Genomic DNA, 27,776 nt, shown 5'->3' with positions numbered 1-27,776 from the left:
AAGCCTTAGCCAACCAGAAATCCCATTTCTAACACCTATGCTTTGCCTTTAAAAGCATAGGCAATATAAAAGACATGGTGATACATACCAGACCACGAAAAACCACTATACCAGGACAACGCCCCCTATTTCCCATGGGCTCTTGAGGTGTATACGCACGTACTGAACCTTCTAAAGAAGTAAGACTTGATCAGACCAACGTTTGAGCACAAAAGACCCACTCTAATAGCAATTAAAAAACTGCATATACATGGACACCTGTCTGTGTAATAAACAATACATCAGAATGACCACCCAAGCTGTGAAAGTTAGGATAATGGAACACCGCAGTGGCATCTGCTAAAAAAAAAAAATAATCACAAATAAAATGAGCAGCCACTATCTTGGCGAGAGCCAGACCCGTGATGATGTGCGTTGGACAATCTTAGAAGCACACCCACAGAGGGAGGGAACAAAATTGGATAATCTTTTGGCCACATATGAAACTGGCTTAATCGAATATATCCCCTGGAGTGAGACGGCGACTTAGTCTCCTCTCTTATGTGGCCATCCCACCTTTGATGACTTTACATTTCCTGATACAATATTGAGGACCCCACTACACTCACTGTTTGCAGTAATTGCACACATACAGGTGTCTTATGACCCTTGATATTGAGTAATACTGACCCTCACTAGTCATTGCCTTAAACCATAACACTATGAGACACAACATGCGTCCCTCACACATTTCAGTGATCAGCATGTTTGCCTGCCACGGGGCCGTTACAATACGGCGACTGCTTCTACCTCTTTCTCTTTGGAAGATCAGCTCTACTTTTTGTGTAATAGTGCAGTCTGCACTATCCTTGTTGACCAATTCCGGTAATAACTATAATTTGGCATTATTTCTGATAATTCTGAAACTCAGCCAGGTTACTTGCCATAATACAACTTACTAACTGTGGCGAATGGCTAATTATTTTACTCCTTACTGACACAATGCAACGAGGCACCCCAGGCCTACTTCCAACATGGCGCCTGCTATCGGGTGCACGCTATGTGTACTCAGTATCCGAGTGTCCCCCAGCCCACATCGGCAGCGGCTGTAGCATTCATTTAAAACGCTGCACACTCTGCTCACCAGTTATCGCCGAGGTGGCAGACAGGGCTAGGTCATTGCAAATCGCGTGCCGGAAATCGTTAGTATTGGGTCCTTATGGCTGAACACTGGAGACCTTTGGCTCTTGAGGGGCTTGCTTGACTTTGCCCTTCTCTTAGTTTTTACCCAGCAATTTAGTGCAGTCTCTGCCAATAACCAATGGGGTCCTAACCTTATCACAATTGGATAAGTCTCTATCCTCCATACCTACGCAAGTACCATTTGTATTTCTGATTCCTTGTTAGTGCGTTGTGGGTTATCCAAGAGTGTTGTCACTTGCCTGGTTTTGTGTGTTAGTATCTACTACTGTTTTCAATGCTTGGTTGTGCTGCATCTGCACTACCAAGGGTATCTTGCTACATTATGTGTACAGGCATGACTTAATATCTGTACTTTTATCTTACCTTCTTTCATTCCAGGTCGATTTTTATTAATAAGGTATACTACATACAATTGTGATTGCAAATGGGCATTTATATACATACTTAACTGCACTAACCCAATCCTCAGTAGATTAGGTCTTCGGCCCTGAGGAACTGCCAAAGTTGATAGCAACTATAATTTGGCAAGAAACAGGTTGACCTATTTTTACACAACTCTTTGAGCTGTATTGGACCATTAGATCAACCTCAAGCTACTCACTGCTTTTATTATACCAAGAGGACCAGCACATTAAATATGCCAGGGTACCTTTTAGTTATTTTTATACTCCCATCACACAAATCTACACCTGATCACACAGAGAGCACTGCTACTCATACTTCACAAGGGCAAAATCAAAAGATCTCCACTAAAGATCCAACTTGAGGGGCCTGTTAGGCTTTGCAGCACCAGACCAACAAGGAGCTGCCCTATGATGAAACATGCCACCCATGTGGGTGTATGAGGGACACTGCTCCTGAGCAATCAAATCCCTCCATCTGGATTCTCAGTTGACCACCGACCACATTTGTTACCTTTTTCTTTGATAGGAACTGAATACTCTTTGGATTTACGTAGCCATGTTCGGACCTTGTATGCTGGGCCTTGATCTAGTCCTTGTCCACCACTCTATGTAGTGATTTCACATTTATGCCTGGCACTACCTTGTGGGTGGGATGACTCCTGGCTTCTCCCTAATCAATGGAGCAAACGTTCCCAAGAATTACCCTACCAACCTTTGCAGCATTTCTTGTGTGCTCTACAGCAAACGATATCACAGTGCCCCTCTGTGTCTGAACTCAAGATGGTAAAACCCTGCTCCCCTTGTGCTGAGTTTAGATGCCCACAGCAGCGGTGTGGCCAAGGAAATGAGCGACCCCTTCTCTGTGGTCACTTCAATCTAGTTCTAGGGGAGCTCCCTCCCCACTGGGACTGGAGTCTATCTGACTGGGGGAATGAAGGAAGTTGACTGTCCAGGTATCATCTGAAGTCTGCCTGTGAAGGAACAGGCGGATTTTAAGTTAAATAACATCCTAGGCACTGCCCAAATGGTCATCCTGCCAGAGGGAAAGAACCACCTCCTCACACCTAGACCTTTGTTGGTGCTCTAGATGAATTCAAACCTCATTCAGGGCTTGAGCACCAAGAAATAAAACCTCTCCTCTGGCCCGGGTAGAGCTTTTATTGATGAGCTTTTGGAAAAACTATCCCCCTATGCTACTTGATACCCTAATTTCTTTCTATTGGGTGATCTTAATCTTCATTTAGAAGATAAAGAAAGTAAAGAATCTGCAGAGCTGACCCTAATGGTCCTTACCTAGTTGTTCCATACTCACACACACAATGGGGGCCATACGTTAGATAATATCTTTACGAATTGTATGCAGGTAGATGCCGCGTTACCAGTCCCTGTAGACTGCTCTGACCATTATATACTCCCTTTCAGGATTCTGACCCCTGAAAAGGTCCTCTTCAAGCAGGGAAAGTGCTCTGAGCCCATGATGGTTCGTAAATGGGCTGCGTTAACTCAGGACTCCATTGAGGAGGCACTGGCCTGTAGTACCCCCTGATTTAGGAGTCGATACCAAGATAGCTGATAACTTAATATTCTGCTGGATCACGGAGGCTGTAGACTCCCGGATACCACTGAAACCATATAAAAGCACGCATCGGACAGCTTCTGCCAAATGGTTTTCAGAAGAACTGGCGAATATGAAATCCAGTTGTAAGCACCTTGAACGCCAGTAGAGGAAGAGCTACCTGGATGAAAACAGGCAGAAGTATCTAGGGACTTTGAAGCTTTACCAACGTTACATTAGGAGAGTGCGGAGGGAATATTATACAGAACAAATTGAGTTAGCTAAAAATTCCACTAAGAACATCTTTCAGGTTTTAAACAACTGTCCTCTCTGGAACGTGTGACTGTTGCACTTCCGACTTCTACGGATCACTGTAATAAGGTGGCTTACTATTTTATGGGCAAGATAGATAAAATATATGCCACCTTCCCGGAAAGTAGCAGGAATTTTGTCCCCGCTCCTGTCGTAGAGGCCCCCTGGACTGAGAATAAGTCTGTCTTTCATCCTTCTATGGAAAGTGAGGTTCTAAGGCTGATGGAGGTCGTGAAATCAGGGTCACCGTTGGAACCGGCACCCCCAAAAATGTTGCGGCAAGGGAAGAAAGCTATTGCCCCGGTTCTTACTTCCCTACTGAACATGTCCTTTAGCACGGGTCAGGTTCCCAGTAATTGGAAACACAATATGGTGGTCCCATTGCTGAAGAAACAGTCTTTGAATACCGCTCTTCCTGAAAATCTGAGACCTATCTCTCTGCTCTCCTATGTAGCAAAAATTGCATAGAAACATCTTAATGGACAACTGTCTTCGTTTCTGGAAGAGGGACAGGTTCTTCACGATACCCAGTCTGGCTTTAGGCCAATCCATAGCACGGAGTCGGCCCTTCTCCTGGTAGCAGAAGTGCTGAGAATTGCTGCAGATGAAGAAAGGAGTACTGCTATGATTCTTCTGGACCTGAGTGCTGCGTACGACACGGTGTCCCACGGCCTCCTGCTTGAGAGGCTGCAGGAGGCCGAGGTAGATGGTGGCACATTGGAATGGATAAAAAAAGTCTTGCAGAACAGATCCTTCCAGGTTCTGCAACATCCATTTAATTCCAGAGTCTGTCCTCTGTCGCAGGGGGTGCCGCAGGGTTCGGCCTCGCCCTGTTTAATATCTATATGCGCCCTCTGGCAGATATTGTACTGAGGCATGGGATAAAGCTGGTGTCATATGCTGATGACACTCAGCTGGTTGTGACCCTGGAGCAAAAGGAATCTGGAATGACATCTGATTTTAAGGTCTGCTTGGGGGAGCTTGCGGACTGGATGAGCTTCAGCTGCCTCCAGCTGAATGCAGGGAAGACAGAAGTGATGGTTGTCGGAAAACAGCGCACTCTCTGGTCACAGCATTGGTGGCCTGAGGAATTAGGACCTACTCCGGCACCAAAAGCAAAGGTGAAGAATCCGGGCGTGTGGTTCGATGAAAATCTGTCCTTCTCTGAGCAAATTACCGTTGTGGCCGAAGCCTGCTTTGGCATTCTTAAAATGCTACGCAAAATGTTGGACCTTCTCCCCCTCAACGCTAAAAGAACTATTGTATAGGCTCTTGTTACATCTCACCTTGACTACTGCAGCATATTGTACCTAGGGGTGACTGATAGAAATTTGAACCTCTTGCAGAAGGTCCAAAATGCTGCAGCCCAGCTGATCTTGAACATCCCTATGCGGGTCTCGGTGGGGGAAGCTTTGAAGAAACTTCATTGGCTCCCAATTCAGGCCAGAGTTCCTTTTAAGACCTTATGCTTTGGTCATAGGATCCTTAGTCAGAAGGGGCCGCGATTCTTGCTCCCCCTTCTTACAGTTTATCTGCCCGCACATGATCTGAGATCACTTGGCTCTGCTAGGGTGATTGTGTCCAGGGTGCGGAAGGTTCGAGCTGGAGGGAGATCTGTTGGCTTCTTGGCAGCTAAGGCATTGAGTGACCTGCCTATGGATCTTAGGACCTGCGTGTCGGAGTCTTTGTTTTAAAAAAAAAAAGTTTAAAACCTGGCTCTTCCGACACCCTTCTGTTGGACGGAAGTAATATTCCTGCCTTCTATTGTTCTGTCAGTCCTATGCACAGGAAGGTCGCTAGGTTAGGACTGTTGCTGGGTTTTTCATTGATGTTCTAGCACGGGGACACTCCGTTGGAGTAACCAGGTGCTTTAAAAGCTAACTAATAATAATAATAAAGCTGCAGCTGGAGGATAATGCACATTAATCTCCAGAGGCTTTAGGAAGGGAAAAGCTTTCTTTTTTTTTAAAGCACATTTTTTAATATTTATAAAAAATGTATTTCACTAGTGAATTGGGCTTTCAATAAATATTACTGAGTTCAACTAGCTGTTTACTAGTAGAAGACAGCATTATTAAATGTATTATTGCATCTCTGTGTTTCACTATGGAACAGCCAGCCTTGCTACAGAGAAAATATCTTTTTGGTGCTAGTCATTGTAAGGACATGTTTAACATTAACTTTCTACATGTCCAACATGTAAATTCTTGTACCCTGCCTTATGGGTTGTAAGACCTACTTAGGGTCATTTCATATTTAAAATGATGGATCAGACCATTCAAAAGGGTTTAGTTTTTTAAGGTCGAACTGCAGTTTTAAACTGCTCCAGTAAGGCTACAATAGCAGGCCTGAAGCTATGTTTATACTGCCACTATAGTGGATGACACAATAGGTGCTGCAGTTCGCTAGTAACATTTAACTTCCAGGCCCTAGGGTAACCAACTGCCATACACTCTTAACTTCTATAAATTAAATCTGCCATTTAGAAGTATACCAATTCAACCATGCTAAAAAGGGGAGCATATGTACTTTACGACTAGCTAGAAGGGGGAAAGTGTACTAAGTTCTATAGCCAGCAAAAAAAAGTATCAGCAAAATGGCGAAAAATCCAAGGAGACAATACAAGAAAGGTGGACTTCCTAAAGTCAACAAACTATCATTGCTACTTGGTGATCAATAGCAAGCGACAAAAAGCTAATTGTATTTAGTGATATTTCTAAACTGCATTCGAGCTCTCCAGTTAGGTTATAGATTCAAAAAGCTGTCATGCCAAAAAGAAAAGGAGGCAGCAATACAAGCATCAGTAGATGGAAAAAGGGATTAACAAAACTACATAGCAATAAACAAGTTTTACTTTTTTATAGTACGAGGCCAAAACTGTGCTCTTGTATGCAAACCTCATCTTTGTGCACTTCCAGGGACATGTAGATTTAAACACATGGCTCCGTAGCCATATTCAAGAAAATTATTGATCAAAAGATCATGAAAGTAGGTGTCAGAAAAACCCCTGTACATGACGAGCATGGGACTAGGGTAAAAGGGAGCTGGCGTAGAGACTGTTGGAAAACAATGCACCATAGAAAACTGTGAGGTAAGGAGAACAGGGCCCTATTCTCTACATTGGTGGATCTAGGACTACATTATGGAGAGATGAGTGTGATAAGCGTTTGGTTTATTGTGCTTCATAGGAGAACAGGAAAAGATGATGAGGTGATATTTGAATCAAGAGTAAGAGATGCGACATTGAGGAGAAATTGAGAAGACTGATATAAGACCAGAAAGAGTTCCATGAATGTTAACTTAAGACCAGTTGATAATAGAAATCCTGTAGTTAGGACGAGCCTTACTTTCACACAGTGTTAAGTTAGCATGGGTTTATCAGAAGCTTAAACGCCATTTTTGCTTTCCTGCTCTGCTTTGCACACGACACGCACTTGTGATATTGTTTACAGAAGGCGGAGTATTTTGCTTCACATGAGAATAGCTTGTTATGCTACATTTCTAAACTGCCTCGCTAGTTTAGTCTGCACATGGAGAGCCGAGACTGTCAAGGTTATCTTGGACACCGTGTCTGTTATTCGGAATGATCCTCGCAGGTTCTAGCCATAACACATATGCAGCTGTGGCCACCTCTGATACTGGCGTGTTTAATAATGCACTGTGCAAGCATGATCGGACACACTTGGAGAACTTTCGTATCCGGACAGCTTGTGCAGAACTCAATGTGATCCACTACTGCTGAGTATCAGAGGTATGGGGCCGCCCAAGTAATCCTACGAGACCTTCATTAGTTATAAACTAACTCACTAACTAGGGAGGGTGAAATATAGATATTTTAAACCTGTTTCTCGTTAGCAATATAAGATGCTTTCTCCCTTTGTATTTTATGGAATAGTAACAATGCTGACCACCTTGTTTCTGATAATATGTTTGCTTGTATTATCTAAAGTACTGCGCATGAGATCCCGGCGTTCAAAATCAACATTTCAAACTTGCACGTGTCTCTAGTTACTCCTTGTTTTGGACTGGTGTAAGACTAACGAAAGAGTGCTCTTGTTAGCCACCTTACCTGAGGTAACCTAAGTCGCATGTTTTGGGTTGACTAATCATTGGTGTTTTTGCTATAGGACGAAGAACCAATGAGTCACTGATTGCTAGTCTGATAGGGGGTTTGGGTACTAAGGTGGGTTTTGGTACACCCTAATTCACTGACGTCCTAAGTCTCTATGCACAGTTCTGTGGAGGAGCAGAATCCCTGCAACATGGCGCCCAACGTGGTTTGGACGTATTTACAAGGCGCTTGAGTAGTGCTTATATCAGTCCTTAACCCCCCTCACTATCGTTTCCGGCTAACGGAGGTAACAGATAAACCTACCTATAATTATATAGGTCTTTTCAAGCTTGAATTTAACAAAATGGTTTCCTTTTGAATTACTACCCAGTTGTGCTACATAAATTCTTCATTGTACCACTTTCTTACTGTGTAGTTATGGGTGAGGTTGACATACCGCAGCACAGTCGCATTGCAGTTCGAAATAATTTGCAAACTTATAACGTCGACATGGAAGGCATGGCGGTTATTATGGTTGTGAGTGTTGAAGTAGCTTACCCTTTTGAGATCTTTTACTCATGGGTGACCTTCCCTACTGTGAACGCAAATACTGGTGTGTTCTCACGTATACTCACACAGCCGTGCCCCTAGAATATGTTCCTTATAGGACACAGGAAGTTCCAATTAATGCTTGACAGCACAGAGTTTGGTTTAATGGCGCCCTTCCCCACTCTTTAACGACAATTAGAGTAGGTCCTTTGTCCATTCCAGGCGCTACTTGGCCTGTTTTGGCTGGATTCACACCGCATCCTCAAGCGGGAGCGGTTCCCGTTGCAGATCTAAGGCGCCTACATACTGTTGCGATTAGCGTGATTGGGTCCTTAGTATAATACATTAACCGCAATCTCCCCGGCGGGGCGCTCCGTCCACTACTGAAGGTGACGGCGACTGACACTCATGTTGTTGTAGAGACAGCTGACACTAGAGTAGCGCCCCCTGACAGGCTTTTTGAGATTCAACTTTTAATTGAAGGTGACATACAAAGTACCATAAAAGGGGTATTTTGGGAAAATCTAACTACAACGTATGACATTTTGTTAGCGGAGGCTGACTGGCCCCCACCTTTTGTTCTCGCTGTTCCGAGTGTCGAAAGAGCATGCGCTGAATTTTGCAGAAGAGTGGGCTAGGGCCCTAGCTCCGGCTTTGTACCGTACTCACTGTGGTTGGGATACATTTTCTCCCCGAAATGAGATTCCCCTACGGTCAATGCCACAGCCTCAACCTCAGTATCCCATGCGACGTGAAGCCAAGGCTTCCGTGCAGAAATCCTTGAGCAATTGGAATATCAGGGAGTTATTGAAACTTGTGTGTCTCTGATGAATAACACACATTTTACTGTGACCAAACCTGACGGTTCGTACCGTTTGGTATTGGATTACCAGCATTTGAACTCGCATTTCCGAACCTGTAGTACAGAATACCCACGGCTCTGCTTTAGTGGATGGTCTCGTGCGTAAAAGGTATAAGACCACACTTGATATATCCAATGATTTTTTTGCCCACAACTTGTCCGGCTTAAGTAGTCAATGGACCAGTTTTACAAGTGGTGGCAAACAGCGCCAATACAAACGTTTAACTATGAGCTATAAGAATAGTCCAGGCGTATTTGCTGCCCGTATAGTCTCTCTTTTAGAGGGAGTTGACCCAGAAGCGTGTTCGTACGTGGATGACATCTATCTCACGGACGACGAAATTGGGGCCCATCTGTGACGCGTTGACTGCATAATTTGTTGTTTTGCGGACTTCGGTTACAAATTCAACTTTGCAAAGTCACACATTGCAGAGTACACAGTGTTGTTTCTGGGCTATGAGCTCAACAAAGAAGGCCAAGGCTTAGCTCCCCACTTCTTGGTGAAATGCGCACAGCTGCGCGCTCCTACAACTCTGAAAAAATTACAATCTTTGCTGGGATTTTTGAATTTCGGGCGTACTTACATTTCCGATTATGCCCAGCGTATCAAGCCATTATATGCCTTGATACAACCAATTTATACCAAATCGTGCTGGCAGCTTGAACATACAGCCATCTTGCAATCCTTGCAGGCTGATGTTCTTGAATCTAAATTTTTGCAGACTTGTGATAACCACACCAACCTGGTGATAAGAATCGTACCTGGGGCGGTGGGTTTCACGTACCTTACTTTTAATGAAGGAGACACAGTACCTATTGCTTACAAGTTACACTTGTACACTTCGGCTGAAATGCGATTTTCCACTGTGGAAAAAGTGGACAGCAGAGCAAATGGCGATTCTGAAGGATTGCACACTGTTGCAGGGAAAACACATGTTGGTTGTTACCCCGTATCCTGCCCTGGAAGCAGTGACGAAAGCCAGTGTACCAAATTCAAAAGCCTTACAACCACGGTGGATACAATGGGCTACGTCTTTGACGTCTCTCTCGTGCATGTCTCATCCCGAACCATATTTGACTATTTCACAAACCACCTGCTTTGGATTGGCGACTCCTAAAAAATGAATTGCACCTTCCTTTCCAGAGTTGGAAGAGTATCCCAGCTGGGATAATTACTCTAAAATTTCCATTAGAGAATTGAAAGCGTTAATGCTGAATTCTTCCTTTAACATCTCTAGTTTGGATCCTGAGGGTTGGTTGCTGTGGCACTAAAGTGCTGATTCCTGCCAGCACCGGTTTCTGGGTTTGACCCGTGGCTACACACAGGTTAGGGTGGATCCCCGTTTTGTGAGTGACCATTCAGTCACTACTTATTCTGTGGGCAAGCTATGTCAGACGTGGCTCAAATACTCAACTTAAGGGTCAGTTAAACTTCACCTGTCTAAACTGACTGACGATGTTGACTTGAATGACTTTATTAAAGGCCCTGCAACCGGCAGATCCAAAAGATCTGTATATGCTATTTACAACGAAGTTTGGAAATTGTCCCAGATTGAAGCTGCTTCGAGGTTGAGAGCTATAGATCAAGCTAATTTAGAAAAGGTGCTTGCTGTTGTAGATAATAGCATTAATACCCTTTCTTCCCGCATTTACACTTTAGATAATATTGTATCGTCGGTTGTTGATATAGTGCAAGAAGATGTTTCTGTTTTGTTCCATGGTCAAAATCAATTGCGTTCTATAATGCAGTTTGCTTGGACATTACAGACGTTAAAGGCAGGACGAGTTCCTTGGAATTACATGAATACGTAATCGTTATTTGCACCTTTTAATTTGACTGACAAACAGCAATTCATGTCGATGAAAGATGCCACGTTTTCTATGTTGCATATTGAAAAACTTGAACCCTTGCCATTTTCTGTAGCCGAGACAAATTCTGCTGTGTGGCTTATCCACGGAATGATAACGTTACCATTCAGCCTGTTTAAATTTGAAGCTTGCATGAAGTATTATGCTATAGGCAGATATGAGCCCTTCGGCAGCACTTATCTCCATGAAGCTTGGTCACTACCATTTACCTATAGGTGTCTGAGGGAGGGAAAGGAAGTTTATTTGAATGGTGAGGATTGCACAACAGCGCCAGATCGCTCTTTAATTTGTAGGCAAATACAATTGCATGGCTCTTGTAATCAGGAGGCCCCTAATTTGGCCTGTATTTTGAAAGGCACTCCGACACCTGCTATCATACCAACATTCACTTTACTGGCAAACGGGAGTTATTTACTGTTAAATAATGCGGATTGTTGTGGGATTTTGTCTGGTATCGCTTGTGTGGTTACGGTCACTGAGCGTGTAATTTGCTGTAAAAATGTTCGGTTTCCTCATCCACATGGGAAACTGGATGTTTCCATCTGGCCGTCGATTCCGACCTTGAAAGCAGAGTTTAACCAAATGAGTCGTATAAGAGCGCTATTGTCTCAAAAAGAGGTCGCTCTTACATCTGCTAGAGAAACATTTGTCCTTCACGTGGCAAATACCCGCACTGAAGTGCATGCGTTATTATATACTGACCTGCCCTTGCATTTTGGGGAGCTAATTCACACTATCTTTAATGCGTCCTTGACTACAGGGGTAGCACACTTTTTTAATGTCATAATCAGTGGCCTTGTGACTTCTTTTCAAACTATTTTTGGTGTGTTCCCCCGCATTTTTTCATTCGATTTTTTCCAGCCTCTTTGGTGGATTTCCATTAATGCTCGCATTAGTTGCTGGTGTGCTACTCTTGATTGGTTTGCTTAAAAATGGATGCACATCCTGCAGCACCCGACGCTATGTCCAGATCGTTGCTGCTCTGCAACCGAATGCTTAGTTACTATGGAGCCCTGCCTCTAGCAACATTGAGTGCAGTTTATGGATTATCGTTTCGATTCTCCTTTTTCACATGCGTCCAGCCTGTCTTTCATTGCCTGAGCTGCGATTTCAACTGGGCCCTGGATTTGTGTCTCTGCAGTACGGTGTCTCCCAACCCGGATTATGACCAGCTGATGAGCCACCTAGTGGTTCACGACTTGATCTGTTCTGGCGGCGGGATTATGGCTTTAGCAGCGACACATGGAATAATGGGACGTTGGAATGTTGTTGCAGCAGCGCATGACTTCTTGGCACGCAGTTATATTGAAGATGATCCGAGTTTTCCTCTGATGGTACTAGAGGCTCCGGTCGTTGAGGAACATGTGTGTTTGTTCCCACTATTGGATTGGATGGCTGAAATGTTTTCAGATGAGAACAATGACTTCCTATAGGAGGCTGTTGCCAACATACTGTGCTTATACGCTGTTGGAATGAGACTCTTTATTTTTTGCCTGTGTTCCTAATTCGCCCACGTTTATATCACATGCTTCGATCAAGGGAGGGTGTAGTGAGGACGAGCCTTACTTTCACACAGTGTTAAGTTAGCATGGGTTTATCGGAAGCTTAAACGCCATTTTTGCTTTCCTGCTCTGCTTTGCATACGACACGCACTTGCGATATTGTTTAGAGAAGGCTGAGTATTTTGCTTCACATGAGAATAGCTTGTTATGCTACATTTCTAAACTGCCTCGCTAGTTTAGTCTGCACATGGAGAGCCGGGACTGTCAAGGTTATCTTGGACACTGTGTCTGTTATTTGGAATGATCCTCGCAGGTTCTAGCCATAACACATATGCAGCTGTGGCCACCTCTGATACTGGCGTGTTTAATAATGCACTGAGCAGGCATGATCGGACACACTTGGAGAACTTTCGTATCCTGACAGCTTGTGCAGAACTCGATGTGATCCACTACTGCTGAGTATCAGAGGTATGGGGCCGCCCAAGTAATCCTACGAGACCTTCATTAGTTATAAACTAACTCTAACTAAGAAGGGTGAAATATAGGTATATTTTAAACCTGTTTCCCGTTAGCAATATAAGATGCTTTCTCCCTTTGTATTTTATGGAATAGTAACAATGCTGACAACCTTGTTTCTGATAATATGTTTGCTTGTATTATCTAAAGTACTGCGCATGAGATCACGGCGTTAGAAATAAACATTTCAAACTTGCACGTGTCTCTAGTTACTCCTTGTTTTGGACTGGTTTAAGACTGTAACGAAAGAGTGTTCTTGTTACCCACCTTACCTGAGGTAACCTAAGACGCATGTTTTGGGTTGACTAATCATTGGTGTTTTTTCTATAGGGGGAAGAACCAATGAGTCACTGATTGCTAGTCTGGTAGGGGTTTGGGTACTAAGGTGGGTTTTGGTACACCCTAATTCACTGAGGTCCTAAGTCTCTATGCACACTTCTGTGTAGGAGCAGAATCCCTGCAACAATCCCAATATTAATTTTGAGGTGAGATGCTATTTCCATTACAAGAAAGACTGGCTATATGTGAATGTATGACTTGCAAGTCCGATATAGGAACAAGCTTCTGATCAGCAGCACATATTGATGAACAATATGGAACTATAGGACACATATGCAAATATTTGCTATGTGGGATCATTTACACCTTTATAGATTTTGGCACGAACATACTAGAGAGAAATTTTCCCTTAAGGATATCATTCCTTGACTGATAATGGATTCAAATGGACTGCCCTTAAGGAGATGATGATGGAAGCATTTAAAAATCCAAGGATGAAAAGATCATAAGGGGCTATACAAATGGGGTTCAGGATAACTGTCCATAAGGAGATGGAGATTGAAGGACTTAATACGCAAGGCTAACAACATTACAAATAGCGTACATAAAGGTCTCCCTGAGATTAATAATGGTGGATGTGAGCTGTGGAAAGTTCTTGTGTGAAATATTGGTAATAACTGTTCTGTTAGTCTCCTACTTCTCCAACACATGAAACTTGGAACTGTAATAAACTATGAAGATTGCTTTTATAGTTTGTATTGTAAAACTTTTTTGAAGCTTTGTATTCCTAAATTTGATAATAATGTATTGAGTAAGAGTATAGGAGACTGAGAAGCACATGTATTCTTTTGGAATTTGTGCATTACAACTTAACTATAACTAGCAGTTCTTTTTTGTAACAAATGCCTCTACTTTCAGCTCTGAAGAAGCAGTGTGTCTGCCGTAAAACACATGTTGGCTGTGGCTTTCCTGATCATGATGGATGTGTTTGACAATTGTGGCTGAGGCTGTACTGATTACAATGGATTTTTTAACAGAGGTATAACATGTTTTTCATGATTGTTCATAACGTTATAGACAAACTACAAAGAAACCACTCACAAAAATATAGTGTTTTTCATAAATTTCAGAAACCACTCACAAGTTAGTGTTTTTCATGAATTTTAGATTTATATATAAAAAGCTCAAATATATTTCAATAGGAAGGTATTTTTGTATAGGTCAATAAAGTAAATAAAATTTAAAGAACATAAGAATGGTGTATGTATCATAGCTGAACATGGGTGAATGTTTGTCTTGCTCCCCACGGACACATGTAGTCAAACTTTAAATTATCAGTCAGAAGTGTAACTAAGTGGATAGGAGCCAGGCAGGGTGGTAAATTACTCTAAACATCTTGATTTCTCCCTAACACATGCTCCTGTCATGGCTGGGTAACAGAACACTCGCCTAAGTAAAACAACCAGGTGCAGAACCTAAATTCATGGCTAGAGCACAGAAAGTCTTATTCAGGCCACTACAGCCATAGCTGAAAAATAGTTCCAACAGCATGGGCGTACTGAAAAGGCTGTACTTTAGTTGCTGTCTGGCTCTGTTAAACATATGGACCACTGTAGTGTGAGCCATACTGACATCAGTCTAATGAGTGGTGCGAATTAGGGCTCACCCTAATCTCAAGGAGACAGATAAAATCCTAACCTAGAATGTAAAAAAATGTACACTGTTTCGTTATCAACCGATCCCACATCCCAGGCAATCCCCTGCTTAGGAACCTATTGGTACAGCTGGTTGTTGATACTCAGTAAACCTAGAAGGATCATCAGAAAAAAACCCAGCTAAGTGTGCATTAGGACATTTCTTGATGCACTATGTAGGGGTGATCATACAGCATTCAATGCCATGCTCTGCAAAAGATTTGGGAGGCTACTGTATAACGTTCGGGAAGGTCTTTACAATGCCAATGTCTTCCTCTTTCCAGACCAGAACCCTTTTTATCAGTTGTTCGAACAGTCTCATCTCTTAAATTATACGATCATCAACTGCTCTCCCCCAGTGTACCTGTACTGAAAGTTAACCATTATATTCTCTCGCCACTCTCTCAAACAGTATAGGGGAGTCACATTTCTTTATAACGACATTGATAATTCAGCACACAGAGGAAGAAATGTTTGCAATGAAGCAACAAGACAAAATGAAGAGCAGATGACAAAAGGTATGCGACCAGGACACAAATTGCCAAAATTCAGAACATTTAAGTGTTGTACTTTCATCTGCTGTAAGTAAGTAAACATGTATTGTTTTTGATTAGTTAAAACCATTACAAAAATACATTCTGATAAAACATTTTGGTTAAATTCCTTTTCGAACAATGGACTGTTAAATATCTGCATGTACTAGGACATGCATGAATGATAAGAAAGTGCAGAGTGTCCATGGTTCGGTTTCCTTAGGGCCTCAGGAGTCTATATGCAGGTTACAGCATCACTAATGCTTTGCTCAGCTGCAACTTGAGATAGGAACTTGACAAGCTTCCCATTTAGTTGGGAGTCCCTTGGTTTAAAACATGCAAGTACTGCTAGTCTCTGAGTCCGTATGCCACGTTCATTAAAATGAGTTTTTAGGAGGCCTACCATTTCTTCTTTTAGTTTGATGCAGGAGCATATTATGGGTTCAATGTCCTCGTTCCCAACTCCGCATAGCCGGCACTAGTTCCCATAGTTCTTTCTCAGCCATGGTGGGAGATGAGGTATGACTGGCAGGATCCCTAACCTGTGCTTTTGAAAGGCCTCTTTAGACTTCCTAGAGTACCCCAGTTCAAAGTATGCTTGTGGGCCAAAAAAATGTTTGTAACTGCAGTCATATCCATGCGTGGCTCCTGTGTGTAAATGTGGCTTTATCTTCTGTGAGTGAAATTTTCTTAATAACCTGGTTTACGATGCGCTTAAAGTGTGAGTGCATTGTCGGAATTTCCCATAGTTCAACTAGGCCTGTGGCAGCCAGTGATTCATCCAAGTATGTTTTAGCTGGCGCAGTGGATGTGCTGCACAGTTCCTGCCAGAGCAGATGGTTCAATGTGTTCCTGGCAGAGCTCTTGATTTTATGCCAGCACTTGATGTACGGGCCTCGCCTTGCATGGAGTTGCTTTGTTAGACCAAGTTGAAGGCGAATCTGAGCTGGCGCGGTATATGGCGGGAGGTTTAGCATTACTCTATATGCCTTTGCCAAGGTGGTATCCAGCAGTGAAGCGTCCCTGCCTCTCAGTACCTTGATGCCTTATGCTACTGTTGATGGAATTTTTGCTAGCGCACCGCGAAGAAGTGAGGCAAATGTTGGTCCAGTCAATTTTGTTTTGAGAATCCTTAGCGTTGTCGCAATCGCCATTCCTTTCCTCTTGATGGTTTTAAGCTGGTTCGCAAATTGGCCCCCTTTGTCAAACATGACACCTAGGTACTTATACACACTGCAGTTTGTGATTGTGGTTTTTCCAAGCGACCAGACATGGGACGTTTTTTTCCATTAATAGTCAAAGTTTTAGTTTTGTCTATGTTGACTTCTAGTTGGTTTTCATCAGCGTACCCATGCAGTGTGTTAAGTAGCCATTGTAAACCTTCTTGAGTATGGCAAGTTAAAACAACATGGTCGGCATATGACATGCTGGAAATCAGTTTTTCTCCTATTCGAGGGGTGAGGACTGTTGTGAAGTCTGCTGTGTAGAGGTTAAATAGAAGGTGTGCGAGAATGCACCCCTGCTTGAGGCCTTTAGTTGTTTGTATGCTGATATACACAAAGTACTAACAGTGCAAAGCTCCCATAGAGATGCCTATTCAATTACCACCTAGCTTGTGGCAAAATGATTCAAAACTTGCAGCTTTGACATAAACAAAGAAATTTCTAGTGAACCATAATAGTTTGCTCAGCAACGCACTACATAAAGTTACATTGAAGATCAGTTCACCCCGGTGCAAAAAAGGGGTTGGACAAATCAGATGTGTGTTTCATTCCATTAAAAAAAAATCTACAGTTTATCTTACCTCTTTCTGACGGGCAACAAATCGTACTTTCCGGTAATCACCTTCATCAAAAACCTAAAGATAAAAAAACAATGTTAGAGAAAGGACACATTTAGATCAAGTTGTATATTTTCTTTCTAAGTCACAAAAGTTTATTAAGGTGGACTTTGAACACCACTTGGCAATAGCTTTTCTAGTAACATATTAATTACTTTTAAAGGATATCCCAATACGACCTAAAATATATTATGCGGATGTGAAAATGTTAAGTGAAAGTGTCATTAGACTAAATAGACTAAACTATTTTTAAACCAAAGAAAATGTCAATGGACTGGTCTTTAATTTCAATTGACAAGTGGGAGAAGTGTACTTTAAGAAATAGAAGGGGGCTATAGACTAGGCAAATCCAAAGGTAAATAAAACATCTCAGACAAGCCTATGAAGGGCAGAATAGGCAGTACAACCATTCAATTTCTCCAAGTACCATATCTACTGTATGTTTTTGTAGGTTTTACTTTAGGTTCACTGTCTTCTTTCTCCGATTGATTTACCCATTCCTTTCACTTTACAGCAGTGGTTGTTTGACTGGAGTGCAGAGTGGATTTAGTTCAACGATCTAGTACATTGTGCTGTCAGAATGGAGACAAACTATTTTAATTCTTTCACACTGGTTCTGGTAAAGTTAGATACACAATTATTTTTAAAAGGCAACTTGTTTTCTGTGAGAACCTCAGTATAAATATGCTCACAATTCTTGCTTCTGCACCATTACTAATGGCACTTACATTACACTGGTATAAACAAAATGATACACAAATATTATTAATAAAGTTGATATTATTTAAGTCTGAAACAATTAGATCAAAGAGTAACACAAGGCATTACGAACCAACCTGTGTAACACTGTGAATATTGGGATATAGAGGAAGCAGGTTAGAAAATATCACATACAACAGAACTACTTGAGTCCTAGTCTATGAGGCTCACCTATACGAGACAGAGCATTAGAGGATTTAATAGAGGACCAGATGCATTTAGAAGCCACGACAGAATAGGAGTACTGCTGGAGGGCTCTAAGGTTTGAGCTACATGTCATATAAATGCCTACAATAGCAGTAGATTTATTTTAAATTAGTTTTTAAACTAGCTAGATACATTAACCCAAAATGTCTTTACAACATAGATAACTACTACTCAAACACATGTAAACCATGGGCACTCAAACAGTTTGCTAGGGGACAAAAGAAAGGGTCTGCATTCTAACTGAGTGTTGCGTTGATGCCAGCGGGGAGGAGACTGCTAGGGGTGGGCGGTTGGGTGAGGCTGTTGTGGGTGTTAGTCACAAAGCACGTTTCGGGGGGGATTCATTATGTACCTCCCTACTTTAAATGAGACCCCTTGTCTCTCTGAGAGAAATGTCTGCTAAGACATTAAGTTTATCTAGTGCGATTACTGTATTATACTGCATCTGATTTGCTATGCCACAAGCACCCCTAGAGGCAGTCATCTGTGTATGCTATCACTAGCCTTGGAGAGTTGCACCTACAAAGAGAGAGTTACTTTCTAGTTGAAGTGAAATTAAATAGTACAAGAGGCCTTACAATGCCCTACTGCTAATACTGTATTAAGTGCAACAATGGGAGTAATAAATTAGCAAACAAGCATGGGCAAAGTCAATAAGTTTACCTACGTGAGATCTATTGTTTTTTTACATGTTGTGCTGCACTGCGAAAGGCTGTGCACTCATGGGCAAAGCATATTTTTACTGTATATGTAGCCCATAGGCTGTCAATATGTGAGAACCTCATAGCAGGCTCAATACAAGAAAGGAGTACCAAAGACATTAGTAATTTATAAAATATATATATAGTCTCAGGAAAGAACTCCAGCAGGGATTTTTTCATACAGATTATGCTTTAATAATGGCTTCATGGCTAAAAGGTGGCTTGTTAAAAGGCAATAACCATCTGGGCAGCCATACTCCCTCACTATTGAAATACCACAACACACTTTTTAGTCCTCAATTACGAACACCCTGGACAATTCTGTGTGGTAACATGCACAAATCAGTGGTCTTATGAGCGAAGAAGCAAATAGCACAACCCTACAATTTTCCCAAGGTACTTTTTGACAAGTCAAACCTGTCAGTATTTATCAGGAGAAAAATATCCAATAAATAATGAGACATGTGGATTTTGGTGCACAAACAACCAAATTTCACAGGTTAGTCCCTATTTCTAAGGCAAAACTCAAAATCAGTGATATTTATGCACTCTATAAATTCCAAACAGATTGTATCGGGTGTAAGGAGTATTGCATATGACAGCGTAGGACCTCCTGATTTTAACCCTAGACTCCCCCTCGCACTTACCCATTACTACACCTCTTGAAATCAATCTCTCCGACTCACAGCTAAAAAACAATGCCTCCTGGCAAAATTTCCACCCCATTACTGAGCTCGAAGTTTTTAATGTCATTGCTAAACTAAAACCGTCTTCTCACACTAAAGACCCCCTCTATTCTAACCTTTTCCAAGATCTAAAGCACAACATTGCCCCATTTTGGACTACTGTCATCAAATTCTCCCTTGCCACGGGGTGTGTCCCTGTCACCCTCCAACTCCTATAATTCACCCCCACTATTAAAAACCCCAATGCTGACCCGAACGACTAACAAAATCCACCCTATCTCTAACCTCCCCCTTCTTTCCAAATCCCTCAAAACTATGCCCTGCTCCAATTGGGCAAACATACACACTTTCAACCTACTGGACTCCTTACAATCCGGCTTCATAAAAGGCTGCAGTACAGAAACTGCCATGCTAAATACAGTAGATGACATCCACCACTCCCTCGATAATGGCCAGACCTACCTACTTATTCTCCTCGCTCTCTCCGCTGCGATTGATACAGTTAACCACTCTGCCTTAATTAACGTGCTCAAAGATAGCTTTGGCCACAATGGTCCTGTCCTCAAATGGTTCCCCTCCTATCAAAACAAATCAAAATCTATGACTGCCTCTCTAACCCCACACCTGTCTCCCTAGGTGTCTCCCGGTGTTCTATTCTCTCTCCCTCTCTTCAACCTCTTTATGGTACCCTTTACCCTCATTCTAAAACAAGCTGCAATCAACTATCACCTCTATGCCGATGACACCCAACTTTACTATAAGATTAAATCCCAGCCTTATGTTGTGCACCTCAACAACACCCTGACTAAGATCCAACTCTCCAATCATCTTAAACTCGACCCTAAAAAAACAGAAATCATTCCCTTCTCTCCAAAAAATAACCATCTCCCCATCCAAACATGGATCTCTGACCTCAATTCCTTCAACTGTACGCTCTCCCTATCCAACTCAGTAACATCTCTTGGAATCACCATTGACAATAGCCTAACTTTCAATGTCCACATAAAAAATTCAGCTAAAGGAGCACTCTTCCCTCTCCGTCATTTCAAGAAAATTAAACCCTTCATTCCAGATGATGACTTTAAATCAGTTGTCCAATCACTGGTCCTCTCGAGAATGGACTATAGAAATGCTATCCTCTCCGGAATCCCTAAACTCCACCTTGCCCCACTCAAATCTGTGCTCAACTTACGGCCAGGCTCATCACCGACGGCAAATGTTACGGCCACATCTGCTCTGCTCTTAAAACCCTTAAATGGCCCCCCGTCGAAGGCAGATCCTCCTACAAGATTGCATGTAGTACGCCCTAAGCCCTGCACCAAAATACCCCGCTGTACCTCTCAAATAAACACAAAGTGGTCTGCTCCTGACCGACGCTCTCCTCCTCGTTCCACCTCTGTTAAGAAAGTAAACCACAAAATATCGCTCCTTCTCTGGAAATGACCCAAACATCTGGATTGCCCTCCCTAAAGACCTACAATGTAATCCCTCCAACGTCAGCTTTAGAAAAGACCTCAAACTGCACCTTCTCAACTAATATTGGGGTCCATAAACCTCGCCTCGGACCCCCACCCTGCATCCACCATTCGGTTCCCCATTTACTTTCCTACTGTCTCCCACCTCTCCCCCACCCCCCTTCTTTCTATATTCCACTGGTTCTACTCGCTCTCTTCCCCACTTGTTCCTCCTCCACTTCCTCACCTATTCTTTCCTATCCCCTCCCATACCCTCTCCATCCTTACTACCTACCCTTCCTCCATCTGATTTTCACCCCTATTCACGCCTAATCACTCACTGCCTGCAGACCTTCGTGCTTACCTCCATCTCGTATTACTGTATAATATTTGATCGCCTACATCCATGTTATCTATGTAGATAGTTTTTTTTTTTGCTCATCTGTTAATTTGATTTGTATTAATCATGTTGTTCTTTTTTAGTTAACCTGTTGGAATGCTATGCTTTTGAACAATTGTCTTATGCCTTTACTATCTTCATGTTAAGCGCTCTGATACCCCCGGGTTTATCCAGCGCTATATAAAACCTTTAGTATAAATAAATAAAGAAGTAATCTAGGTCAAAGTCTCCAATTCTTCCTATACTTTCATATTATAGTTAATATACAGGGATGTGGAAATATCAAACTTCCACCACATTCATCCGTTTTGAAAAACAGATTTCTGCAGTCACTAACTTGTATTTTCCATTTTCAAATCCAGTCAAATTGGATATATTATTTTGTCACCAGTCCCCGCAGAGACAATTTACTCAATTTGTCCAATGAAATTCTTTTTGGGCAGTTCTCTGCTGGTTAAAGAATGCTTTGTCAGGGGCGTGGTCTCGGCGCCATCAAAGATGGCAGCACCGTGCTGAGCTCCGTCAGACACGGGAGCTTTCAGCTTTTATGAGACCACTTCAGCCTCACATATTGGAGGAAACAGTCATGCACCTTCTCCTCAAGCTCCGGTGAGTCCCTGGAACTATTTTCAGTCTCTGCTGATGCTTATACTCGTGCACAGCTGGCCCTAATGGATATTCCTTAGTGACGGATCCTTCCTGCCATTTTGAGAGACAGCTGGTGCATTTCCTCTCAGAACGTCACACTTCGAGCTATAGCACTCATTCTAATTGATTCGCTCCATTTTTTCAGCAACGTTTATTCAGCAATGAGATCAGCTGGGCCTCTACTGGCATAACTCTTAGTGACTTTAAAATGCTCGCTCAATAAATGTCAGCGCTTGTGATGTTCCTAGTTATATACCAAAATGTTACTTAAATGCAGCGTTTCTTCAGCTGGCTTTTAAGCTATATTGATGCCTATCACTATTTGTTTAGAGTTCTTCCTAAATGCTTCTACCATCTCTGCATAGTTTAAAAAAAAACAAAAAAACATGTTTTCATGTTTTTTCTGATCTCTGGCCCATTGACTTATATTTCTTGACCAATGGCCTTTTCCACAGGAACGAACTGGTATTATTCTCCAACATGTTATGCTTTCATGATTATCTGAATCACAGTGCCATCCCTCCGATTTTCAATTTATTCACTGACACCTTAAGGGTATTTCACATTGTTGTCTCATGTGCTCATAGAAAGCCAGTGGTTTCCCGGAGCTTTCCCACTTTTTCTGGTCTTTGTAACGTATATGGGGAAAATAAGAAACTTTGAACTTTCTGCTACTCACAGCAAAGTTAATTTCTCGGACATAACGACATTGATGATACCACTCATCGGAAATCCGATTCTCCTTCAGGTACCATTTCCAAAACGTCCTTATTAAATAAGATTATGGGGGGGTGGGAATAAACAACCTAAAAAAGACACTATCTCCAGCTAAATATGGGCCTGCTTCTATGGATGTAATTCTTGAAGAAAAGTGAGAATTGAAACCCTTCAAGAAAGAGACTACTAAAACCTTACAACATTTAGATGATAAATGGTCTTTTCTAGAATCAAAAGTTTTATTGGTAAAACAAAAACAGAAAGTACTCAACTGACGGCATCATGTATGTGAAGTTGGAAATCTCTCTTAAAGAGCGCTGAGGACCTTGAAACTTTGAACTGCAGGAGCAACCTGAGCCTATATGGTCTTTCTGAAAACATTGAAGGCTCGGATTCGACTGTCTAATTTTAATCATTTCTACCAAAACTTCTTGATTTCTCTACATCCAGCCTTTCAATATACAATGGGCACAAAGGCTTAGAGTCTCTACAAAACCACAAGGAGTTATTTTGTACTTCTTGCAATACACTGATCTGTTACAAGTTATGTTGGCATTCAAAGCTAAAAAATCTAATTATTTGGGATGGGCATAGACTGTTTTACTCTCAGAATGTAGCCAAAGTCACTGCACATCATCGGAAACAATTCCTGGATGTGTGCGCTCAGTTGAGAGATATGAACGTTAGATTTTGTCGAATTCATCCTTGCTTGTTTAAGGCGACATACAAGGACAAAACAACCACTTATGAAGAGCCTGCTGCACGCAAAAGATTTATTCAACACCACAAGATATATATACACTTCAGGAATTACTTGAATATGATTTGTGGTTTCTTGCTAGTTTTCTTGTTAATAATAATTAGTTTCTTTTTGCCTAAATGTTATATTTTAGTTCCTCCATAAATCAAGGTTTAACTTTGTACTGTCTCTTTCCTTATGATACAGGTGTATGTCTTTCTGTACTGTTGACGTAAGGTCCCACCTTTATATGATTTCTTCATTCGTTAAGGCACCGCTGCCATCCTGTGGGGTTCAAGTGTTTTAGTTGTCATCTTTCAGTGTCACCACCCTCCGTCTTGTTCTGTGTTTTGTAGGTATGTTTTTCAGTTCTCATTTGTATGACCTGTACGGTCTTTGTGTCTTCTGTTTCAATATGTTCTTTCTGATGTTTCTTTCCATGGTTCAGTCCTGTCCTTATACCTTTCGTCTCCTCTTTCCAGCACTCTTTTTAGGTCGAGTTATTTATAACTCGAAAAGCTATTACTACTGAATAAAAGTCTCTTGAACCAGCCGGATTTCGTGCAATGCATGTTGTTCACTCATGCATGAAGCTTCCCCAGGCGCGCGCTTGGCCTCGCACACCACCATCAAAGGCTTCTGCTCCCCCTCACTCCCTTTCCTCCCTCCCACTCGCTGGCCACATCAAACGCGAGAGCTTTTGTAAAAGGGGCTTGCTTCCGACAGTGCATGAGGTTCGCGACCCACTGGCATTTGTCTGGCATTTGTCTTCAAAGGCTTGAAAGTTTGAAGGCAATCTGCTTTCCCGCCCCCCTGGTGTTTCTGGTTTTTCGCACCATCGTGTGGAATGTTTACATCTTGCTCGAGCATTGGCTAGTAGGACTTCTGCGGACCCCAGTCCATCGGATTACATCACTCTGTCTCTTTCAAGGAATTCAAGGGCATTGTAATCACTGCCATCCTACTTTTTAACTAAGGATTGCAGAGGATTACATGTCTTAATAAGAGGCCACAGCAACCTCACATTAAACTAGCAAGATAAAAGTATAACTTTAAATGACGTCTGATGATTTTCTAGCCTTTAAAAGAGTATTACGTTTCTGTAATCGGGTTGGGCCCCGTGTTGGTCAGAAGTGTTTTTAGTTTGTAATTTTATCAATTAAAAGATGTGAAGACCAATTTTTGACTAACATGTTTACAGAAACGAAGCATCATGCATGAGCTCAAATCCTTAGACATTTAAGTTTGAGACAGGGGCTTATTATATGTTTGACATCTTAATATACTTTTGCAAGAACTCTCACCGTAAGACATGCTCTGCAGTTACAGTGTCACGTGGAAACTTAAAATGCACATCTTGCCAACAACTTGCCCAGAGACCAATTCTGCACTTAAGTAGTTTAATGGTTATTACGCTTGCTAATATACAACCACAATTTCACTCTTTCAAGCCTCAAGCCACTGTTCACTGAATTTCAAAATAAGCTATCAATCTGTGACTACTTTAGGTCAACACGGACTTCATTTGTATCATACTCTAAGGCATGTATGCCTCCATCTGTAAACGTAAATTATCTCTATAGATCTATGCTTTTTATTCCAAAAGTTTGCATTTTCACGATAAACTGCCTTTTGAGTAGGTAAGGAAACGAACAAACTCTTTCGCATTTAATTTGCAGCCAAGTACAGTGTAGCACAAAGTGATATAAAAAAGTGGCACTGGATATTGCACCACCACAGCACCACTCAGCATCACCCAGCGCCACCCCAGCATCACTCAGCACCACCACATTATCACTCAGCACCACCACATTATCACTCAGCACCACCACATTATCACTCAGCACCACCACATTATCACTCAGCACCACCACATTATCACTCAGCACCACCACATTATCACTCAGCACCACCACATTATCACTCAGCACCACCACATTATCACTCAGCACCACCACATTATCACTCAGCACCACCACATTATCACTCAGCACCACCACATTATCACTCAGCACCACCACATTATCACTCAGCACCACCACATTATCACTCAGCACCACCACATTATCACTCAGCACCACCACATTATCACTCAGCACCACCACATTATCACTCAGCACCACCACATTATCACTCAGCACCACCACATTATCACTCAGCACCACCACATTATCACTCAGCACCACCACATTATCACTCAGCACCACCACATTATCACTCAGCACCACCACATTATCACTCAGCACCACCACATTATCACTCAGCACCACCACATTATCACTCAGCACCACCACATTATCACTCAGCACCACCACATTATCACTCAGCACCACCACATTATCACTCAGCACCACCACATTATCACTCAGCACCACCACATTATCACTCAGCACCACCACATTATCACTCAGCACCACCACATTATCACTCAGCACCACCACATTATCACTCAGCACCACCACATTATCACTCAGCACCACCACATTATCACTCAGCACCACCACATTATCACTCAGCACCACCACATTATCACTCAGCACCACCACATTATCACTCAGCACCACCACATTATCACTCAGCACCTCCACATTATCACTCAGCACCTCCACATTATCACTCAGCACCTCCACATTATCACTCAGCACCTCCACATTATCACTCAGCACCTCCACATTATCACTCAGCACCTCCACATTATCACTCAGCACCACCACCACCACCACATTATCACTCAGCAGCACCACCACCACCACATTATCACTCAGCACCACCACATTATCACTCAGCACCACCACCACCACCACATTATCACTCAGCACCACCACCACCACCACATTATCACTCAGCACCACCACCACCACCACATTATCACTCAGCACCACCACCACCACCACATTATCACTCAGCACCACCACCACCACATTATCACTCAGCACCACCACATTATCACTCAGCACCACCACCACCACCACATTATCACTCAGCACCACCACCACCACCACCACATTATCACTCAGCACCACCACCACCACCACCACATTATCACTCAGCACCACCACCACCACCACATTATCACTCAGCACCACCACATTATCACTCAGCACCACCACATTATCACTCAGCACCACCACCACCACATTATCACTCAGCACCACCACCACCACCACATTATCACTCAGCACCACCACCACCACATTATCACTCAGCACCACCACCACCACATTATCACTCAGCACCACCACATTATCACTCAGCACCACCACCACCACCACATTATCACTCAGCACCACCACCACCACCACATTATCACTCAGCACCACCACCACCACCACATTATCACTCAGCACCACCACCACCACATTATCACTCAGCACCACCACCACCACCACATTATCACTCAGCACCACCACATTATCACTCAGCACCACCACATTATCACTCAGCACCACCACATTATCACTCAGCACCACCACATTATCACTCAGCACCACCACATTATCACTCAGCAGCACCACCACCACATTATCACTCAGCAGCACCACCACCACCACCACATTATCACTCAGCAGCACCACCACCACCACCACATTATCACTCAGCAGCACCACCACCACCACCACATTATCACTCAGCAGCACCACCACCACCACCACATTATCACTCAGCAGCACCACCACCACCACATTATCACTCAGCAGCACCACCACCACCACATTATCACTCAGCAGCACCACCACCACCACATTATCACTCAGCAGCACCACCACCACCACATTATCACTCAGCAGCACCACCACCACCACATTATCACTCAGCACCACCACCACCACATTATCACTCAGCACCACCACCACCACATTATCACTCAGCACCACTCAGCACCACCACATTATCACTCAGCACCACCACATTATCACTCAGCACCACCACATTATCACTCAGCACCACCACCAAATCACTCAGCACCACCACCACATCACTCAGCACCACCACCACATCACTCAGCACCACCACCACATCACTCAGCACCACCACCACATCACTCAGCACCACCACCACATCACTCAGCACCACCACCACATCACTCAGCACCACCACAACATCACTCAGCACCACCACAACATCACTCAGCACCACCACAACATCACTCAGCACCACCACAACATCACTCAGCACCACCACAACATCACTCAGCACCACCACAACATCACTCAGCACCACCACAACATCACTCAGCACCACCACAACATCACTCAGCACCACCACAACATCACTCAGCACCACCACAACATCACTCAGCACCACCACAACATCACT

At 42.8% G+C, this 27,776-nt stretch overlaps 1 protein-coding gene across 1 annotated transcript in view; it reads right to left on the bottom strand.

Moving 5' to 3' along the window:
• The window catches only part of NDUFS6 (NADH:ubiquinone oxidoreductase subunit S6), a 208,150-nt gene that overhangs the window by 145,383 nt on the left and 34,991 nt on the right, over positions 1 to 27,776 (bottom strand). Inside the window, exon 2 of the mRNA XM_078685727.1 lies at positions 17,113 to 17,166. Within this exon, the coding sequence (XP_078541853.1) occupies positions 17,113 to 17,166 (54 nt within the window). The remainder of the gene's footprint in view (positions 1 to 17,112; positions 17,167 to 27,776) is intronic.

Source organism: Lissotriton helveticus, chromosome 4_1, assembly GCF_964261635.1.
Source record: "Lissotriton helveticus chromosome 4_1, aLisHel1.1, whole genome shotgun sequence".
Classification (NCBI taxonomy): Eukaryota; Metazoa; Chordata; class Amphibia; order Caudata; family Salamandridae; genus Lissotriton; species Lissotriton helveticus.
The sequence above is the reverse complement of the archived record's forward strand: the minus strand, read 5'-3'. Positions and strand labels throughout refer to the sequence as shown.